The following is an 8,097-nucleotide window of genomic DNA, read 5'->3' on the forward strand; positions in this document are numbered from 1 at the left end:
ACCAATCCAAATTGCACATACACAGCAGTGAACACCCTTACATGCACCCGGAGCAGTGGGCAGCCATTTATGCTGCAGCGCCCAGGGAGCAGTTGTGAACCCTTGCTCAAGGGCACCTCAGTCATGGAATTGAAGGCGGAGAGAGCTCTGTACATTCACTCCCTCCACCTACAATCCCTGCTGGTGTGAGACTCAAACTCACAGCCTTTGGATTATGAGTCCAAATCTCTAACCATTAGGCCACAACTTCCCTAAATAACCTGAGGTCTCAAACTGAGTAGTCCCACACCTTAAAATAATTTGTGTTCTAAAAAGCTGATGCTTTAAACAAAACACAAGATGCTCATTTCTGCTTTTTTTTCTACTTCTGGAATGTCTTGCCCCCAATACTTCCACTATTAGTGTATTAGGTTTTTTTTTTTTTCAAACTGAGGAATGAGTAGCAATTATTTTCTTTAGTAATCAACAACATGCTATGGAATACGCTTAACCTGTATTGAACCTGGAATTTCTTATTAGTCCATGAACGTGATAGCTAAGTTCCATTTCCAAAAATGTTAGCATGATTTGCTCTGATTAAAGTAGCCCATTAAATATTATAAATGGCTAATAATGTTAGTTTTGGCATTTGCACTTTGTAACAACAAAGAAAAATAGTTCCCAAGGAAAGAATAAGCTCCTCTACCTATAGATGTCCTCTGGATACATCAAGGTGAGGTGTAGAGCTTGAGTTTGATAATAATTTTAATAATAATAAAAGTTAATAATTTTAATGTCAAAATCATATTGTTTTAGTATTTAGAAGTTAGACTTATTTGGGCGATTCAGTTTGTTTAAAAAAAATCAATCATTCTTGTTTCAACTTCATTGGTTCTTTTATTTCATACTGTCATTATTTAGATTGTAATAATTGGACACAAACAAAAGACTGACTCACAAATTGCTCAGTCTAATTTTCTAACATAAATGGATACAAAGGACTATTCATTTATGAATCAGACATTATTGCTTTCAATTACTTACATTAAATTATCATTCATTACTTTTAATGAATGATCTTATGGACTGCGTTGTGATAATTTTAGAGTAGTGTAGTACACTGAACTTTATTTCAAAGCTTCAAAGTGAAAGAAAGCTTGTCAAAGGTCTAATTAATTTTATTTTTATGGTTATTGATATAATGTGCAGTCAGTTCAAACTCTAGCTCTCATTTAAAGAGGTTGTTATGAATATTTTAGTGCTTTTATATGAATAAAGAATGAAGCAAATACATTTTACATTCAAGAAGCATTGTGTTTGAACATTATTACTATTATTATTATTATTTACCAAAGGATTAGAATGCAGAAATACTGTAGAAATACAGTATTAAAACAACAACAACAACTGAATGTACTTTTACGGCAGAATCATCCATAAAGATTTTCCTTTTATATCATTAAAAAAAAAAAAAAAATGTATGGGTTGTAAATATGAGCGTAATATAATACAGCAGGCTTGTGTTTAGAGGTGGGAATCATACAGGAATCCTCACATTTTATAATATTGTATAATATATATTTCCTGTTAATGGTTTCTTTTTTGTTTTGTGGTTATCTGTTTGTAGGATTATGAATCCATTGTGAAGTTAGTTGAAACACTGGAAAAGCTGCTGACCTTTGACCCAGTGGCTCATCCTCACATAAAGTTCCACTACGCCTTTGCCCTCAACAGGTGACACTGAACAGCTTACTGTGTCTTAAATAATATTCAGAATGTCTGATGTTTAATATACTATGATAAAAAGTTGATAAAAAATATTTGTTTGGCTTTTATGCTCCCTAGAGTGCAATTATTTGATGTAAATTACAGTAAGACCAGTAACATTGTGAAATATTTTTACAGTAAAAAATAGCTGATTTCTATGGAATATATTGTAAAATGCATTCCATTCTTCAGTGTCTCACATGATCCTTCTGAAATCATTCAAAGGAACAACTGTCTGTCTGTCACTTCTGATCAATTGAATGTGTCCTTGCTGAATAAAAGTTTTTATTTATAATAAAAAAAAAAAAACTTTTGAACAATAGTGTATACAGAAGTGTAACAAGAGATTTTAATGCAAACTGAACTACTTAGAAGTCCTGGTTAGGACATTACTATAAGAAAGCTATATGAGCAAAATCTGGTGTGATTTGAATCTTAAAATCTATTGATAAGAAATGTGATGTAAACAGTCCTGTCCCAAACTCAATCATTGGTTCAGTCAGTTTTGCTGTATCGGCTAATCCAACAAACAGCACTGGGTCATAGTGTTTACATGTTTTAAAGAAAGTAACCTATAAAAGACTTGCATATAGTTGTTTGACTGCATATAAAACTATTAAACTTGCATACATCTAATATGTATTTCAAGAATACTGTTTTTGGTATATTTCTGATTTTCACAGTCTCTTTCTGGTCCTTCTCTGCAGGAGAAAGCTACCAGGAGACAGACAGAAGGCTCTGGACATTATGTTGCCATTGGTGAACTCAGACGAGCAGGTGGCATCTGATATTTATTGCCTGGTAGGCCGAATCTATAAGGATATGTTCCTGGACTCTCATTTCACCGACACAGATAGCAGGGATCAAGGCATACACTGGTGAGGACTTTAGGGTAAATCTCACGAAAACGTTCAGGTCAAATTTCACTCAAAAATCTAAATTATATTTGTTAAACAAAACATTAAGTCTATCTGTAGGACCATTAAATTTTTTTACAATGTGACATTTTTGACAGCTTTTGTGAGATTCACAAATACAGTTGCCATTGTAACCAGTAAAGTGGCATTGTGCTGTCTCTATCTCCATCTACAGGTTTAAAAAAGGTTTTGAATCAGAGCCCACGCTGCACTCTGGTATAAACTATGCAGTGTTGCTATTGGCTGAAGGACATTAGTTTGACTCCTCCTTTGAGCTGCGTAAAGTAGGTGTGTTTGACAGTTTGGATAATGTTGGGTTGAGCCTCATCCATTCAACCACTCCTATAATAGTGGTGGGGCAACCGTTATTTATTTATTTATTTGAACAACTTTTTTTTTACTGTCTGGTGTCAAAAGAAAAGTGACATGATAGTTTTTTAATTGAAATGTGACATTATACACTCACCTAAAGGATTATCAGGAACTCCTGTTCAATTTCTGATTAATGCAATTATCTAATCAACCAATCACATGGCAGTTGCTTCAATGCATTTAGGGGTGTGGTCCTGGTCAAGACAATCTCCTGAACTCCAAACTGAATGTCAGAATGGGAAAGAAAGGTGATTTAAGCAATTTTGAGTGTAGCATGGTTGTTGGTGCCAGACGAGCCGGTCTGAGTATTTCACAATCTGCTCAGTTACTGGGATTTTCAGGCACAACCATTTCTAGGGTTTACAAAGAATGGTGTGGAAAGGGAAAAACATCCAGTATGCGGCAGTCCTGTGGGCGAAAATGCCTTTTTGATACTAGAGGTCAGAGGAGAATGGGCCGACTGATTCAAGCTGATAGAAGAGCAACTTTGACTGAAATAACCACTCGTTACAACCGAGGTATGCAGAAAAGCATTTGTGAAGCCACAACATGCACAACCTTGAGGCGGATGGGCTACAACAACAGAAGACCCCACCGGGTACCACTCATCTCCACTACAAATAGGAAAAAGAGGCTAAATTTGCACGGGCTCAACAAAATTGGACAGTTGAAGACTGTAAAAATGTTGCCTGGTCTGATGAGTCTCGATTTCTGTTGAGACATTCAGATGTAGAGTCAGAATTTGGCATAAACAGAATGAGAACATGGATCCATCATGCCTTGTTACCACTGTGCAGGCTGCTGGTGGTGGTGTAATGGTGTGGGGGATGTTTTCTTGGCACACTTTAGGCCCCTTAGCGCCAATTGGGCATCGTTTAAATGCCACGGCCTTCCTGAGCATTGTTTCTGACCATGTCCATCCCTTTATGACCACCATGTACCCATCCTCTGATGGCTACTTACAGCAGGATAATGCACCATGTCACAAAGCTCGAATCATTTCAAATTGGTTTCTTGAACATGACAATGAGTTCACTTTACTAAAATGGCCCCACAGTCACCAGATCTCAACCCAATAGAGCATCTTTGGGATGTGGTGGAACGGGAGCTTCGTGCCCTGGATGTGCATCCCACAAATCTCCATGAACTGCAGGATGCTATCCTATCAATATGGGCCAACATTTCTAAAGAATGCTTTCAGCACCTTGTTGAATCAATGCCACGTACAATTAAGGCAGTTCTGAAGGCGAAAGGGGGTCAAACACAGTATTAGTATGGTGTTCCTAATAATCCTTTAGGTGAGTGTATAATTTGTCAACATCAACATTTATTTTCTAGTGTCAGAAAGTACTTTCCTTAATATTAAATACTTTCACTACCTGTTTTATTTCAGTAATGTGATGCATTTAAAACAAATGAAATAAAATATTCAGCAACACCAACATTGTTTTAAGATTATTCATTGTTTGGAAGGTGAAAAGTGGGCATTGCATTTCATACATACATATATATATATATATATATATATATATATATATATATATATATATATATGGGCCAACCAATTTGAAATGATTCGAGCTTTGTGACATGGTGCATTATCCTGCTGTAAGTAGCCATCAGAGGATGGGTACATAGTGGTCATAAAGGGATGGACATGGTCAGAAACAATGCTCAGGAAGGCTGTGGCATTTAAACGATGCCCAATTGGTGCTAAGGGGCCTAAAGTGTGCCAAGAAAACATCCCCCACACCATTACACCACCACCAGCAGCCTGCACAGTGGTAACAAGGCATGATGGATCCATGTTCCCATTCTGTTTATGCCAAATTCTGACTCTACCATCTGAATGTCTCAACAGAAATCGAGACTCATCAGACCAGGCAACATTTTTACAGTCTTCAACTGTAAAAATTATATTAGGAGGCATGTTAATATATGGAAGACTTAAGAATTAATATTGATATGTATGATATGTTGGTTACTCTCTCAATGTCTTGTACAGTGTATATATTCTTAAGTCTTCCATATATTAACATGCCTCCTAATATAATATATGCACTTAATCTCTGTGTCTGTGTCTCTTGTAGGTGTGAAGTTGAGCAGTCTCCTGGGGAAGAAGGGCAGTTTGGATAGATTGCAGAGTTACTGGGATGTGGGTTTCTTTCTTGGGGCTAGTATTCTGGCCTGCGACAGCACCCGAGTCATCCAGGCCTCCGAGAAACTCTTCAAAATTAAAGCTCCTGTTTGGTATGTGCACACATTCACATTTCACATGCATCATTGTTTAAAATAATTTGTATATATTAATAATAAATTATTTATAATAGTAAAAAAAAAAAAAACGCTATTAATTAATAGTATTTGCTAAGACATTACTATCAATGTTACTACTGCTCATACTTTGAGTTTGAACAAAAACGGTGTTGGGAATTTTTAAATTGTGATTTCCAGTAAGTAATGAAAAAAGTCAAGGAAATAAACTAAATATGGTGAATATCATCTCTTGCCCAGGGCACTGTTAGTCGCATTGTACCCTGCCGATAGATTTTCCTAGTTGCTCATCTCTAAAAGAATTGCTTCTTGTGATTGCAATCTTTATAAAATAATTTAAAATTATCCAGTAATAACAAAAAACTAGAAGAATCATCATGGAAATGTAATAGAAAGATCATTAATTGTTCAAGAAAGTGTGGGAGGCATCCCCAGTTCCACATTTTATTAATGCAGCTTGTGGTTGAGACTTTTCTTAAAACATATTTTTTATTAATTTTTTTGTTTTTGTTTTTCTGGCAAATGAATAAATGGGCAGGTATGCAAGTAAACGTAACATTGACTAGGAGAATTATAGGACAAATTCTAAGCCATATCTAGAGACAATATACAAACTTTGGGGTGGATTTCTTTGACTGGTAAGCAAACTTCCAACAAGCATTATAGTAATGAATTTTGAAGAGGCAAGTGCTTCAGAAAATGTAAGAATTTAGTTGTCTGTTAAAAGCTTGTCATACTTGTAGTATTTTAGAGTAGGCTATTGTTCATTCATTAAAGTATTTGTGTTTCAGGTATTTACGGTCGCTGGTTGAGACCATCCTCATCTATAAGCACTTTACAAAACCAACCACTGATCCACAGGCCCCTAAACAAGAGCTTGTGGACTTCTGGATGGACTTCATGGTGGAAGCTACCAAAAAGGATGTGACATCTGTCCGTTTTCCTGTATGAACCCTCTGTTACACTACATTGCCACATTACAACAGGTTCTGTGAGAAAGCCATTTAAGACACGAAAGTGGCATTCACATTAAAATGCACTCTGTTTGCATGCATAAAACCCTGGAATGCACTTTTTTTCGAATGTGTATTTAAACATAGTCACTCAAACATTGGCATTTTTTTTTTCTGCTAGTAAGAGTATTGAGTTGTAGATGATACATTAAGATTATTGGGCATTAATGGCATGTAAATCATTGACTACTGTCAGAATTAATTTAGCTTGTTTTGGTGCAGGTATTGATACTGGAGCCCAATAAGGTCCACCAGCCATCTTACCTCTCAATCAACAATGATGTGGAAGAGAATACGCTATCCATCTGGCACGTGACCCCTGACGACAGAGTAATAAATAACTTACTATTTATCCATTCGTTCTTAAATGCAGATGTTCCTTTTTGGATTTGTTGACTTTTTAATTCTCTAAATCCATACAAATCTGATCATTACCGTATTAAGTGCTGCATATTTCTAAGTAAAAACATGGAACTGATCCAAACTATACAGGATTTATTTTGAGATTATATACGTTTCTTCAGTATGGACATAATATATTCATTTTATGTGAGGTCTTAAAACTTGGCAGATACTCTGTATCTAGCCCGTTTAGTATACTAATTATTAATATATACTGTTTTTATAACCAACAAAAATACACTCAACTGGGGCTTCTAAATTACGGGCCGGTACAGAAAAGTTTGGGCAGATTCATCTGTTTTAGACCCCTCTCGGCTTTTGTGTGTTCATTTAATAAACATTTTTGGCTAATCTAATAATGCCTACTCAAAGATGTACATAGAACTGTAAACCTAAAACATTTCAGTCCCAGGTTTACATTTGAATTTGAACCGTAAACTTAAAACAGAGTACCATACTCTTGTTACAATTATAACTGTAAACTTATAACATTGTCCCAAAGTTACTTTGCAATGTTAAGTATAAATTCAGCAGAAACCCTTTATTTTAAGTTCCAATTCTCACTAATAACTAGTTGCTTATTAGCATGCATATTACTAGCATATTGGCTGTTTGTTAGTACTTATTATGCACATATTAATGTCTTGTTCTGCATGACCATGTTCTAGATCCCTTAACCCGACCCAATACCTAAACTTAACAACTAGCTCTCTAATTATTAATAACCAACAATTTAGGAGTTTATTGAGGGAGAACTCTTAGTTAATAGTGAATATGTGTTCCCTAATCTAAAGTGTTACCACCAATTTAACATTTCAAACGTGTAAATTTAATATGGCCCAAAATTTTACTATTACTATTATATTTATAAAGTTATACTAAGCTGTGTCCGAAAGTTGTTGAATAAAAGGCGTTAACAGGTTAAAATAGTTCAAGAGGTAGGAAGGCAATGAGATTTTTCTGAGTCCAGTGATTGTGATGCATATAAATGAGTTTTTAACTTTTAATTTTATTTCTAGAGAGAAATTAGCATTGTACTAATGAAATATTATCACCAGCTTTCTTTATATTTTGTTGTACATCATTAGAATATTATGCTGCCTCAGAAACCTGTCCGAAATAAGTTTTGAGAGGCTTTCAAAGTCATTTCCTGACAGGGCAGTGAAGAAGCAAGTCAGCTGCCTAAGATTTTAGACGCACCCTGAATATCAGGCATATTCAACAATTAAAAATATTGTTATCTTACAGACTGCAAATGTTATGATGTTTACTATGCTATCAGTCCTGCTGAACTTTGCATATCTGGATGAAAACAATCTCTGTCTCTCTCTCTCTCTCTCTCTCTCTCTCTCTCCCTCTCTCTCTCTCTCTCT

At 35.5% G+C, this 8,097-nt stretch overlaps 1 protein-coding gene across 1 annotated transcript in view; it reads left to right on the forward strand.

Annotated features, from left to right (window-relative positions):
• Positions 1-8,097, forward strand: part of LOC132092005 (mitogen-activated protein kinase kinase kinase 5-like) — a 106,823-nt gene that overhangs the window by 89,816 nt on the left and 8,910 nt on the right. Inside the window, 6 exon segments of the mRNA XM_059498050.1 lie at positions 1,607-1,713; positions 2,454-2,624; positions 2,839-2,951; positions 5,126-5,285; positions 6,101-6,254; positions 6,545-6,713. Coding sequence (XP_059354033.1) covers positions 1,607-1,713; positions 2,454-2,624; positions 2,839-2,951; positions 5,126-5,285; positions 6,101-6,254; positions 6,545-6,713 — 874 coding nt within the window.

The sequence above is a fragment of the Carassius carassius genome, chromosome 18, assembly GCF_963082965.1.
Source record: "Carassius carassius chromosome 18, fCarCar2.1, whole genome shotgun sequence".
Classification (NCBI taxonomy): Eukaryota; Metazoa; Chordata; class Actinopteri; order Cypriniformes; family Cyprinidae; genus Carassius; species Carassius carassius.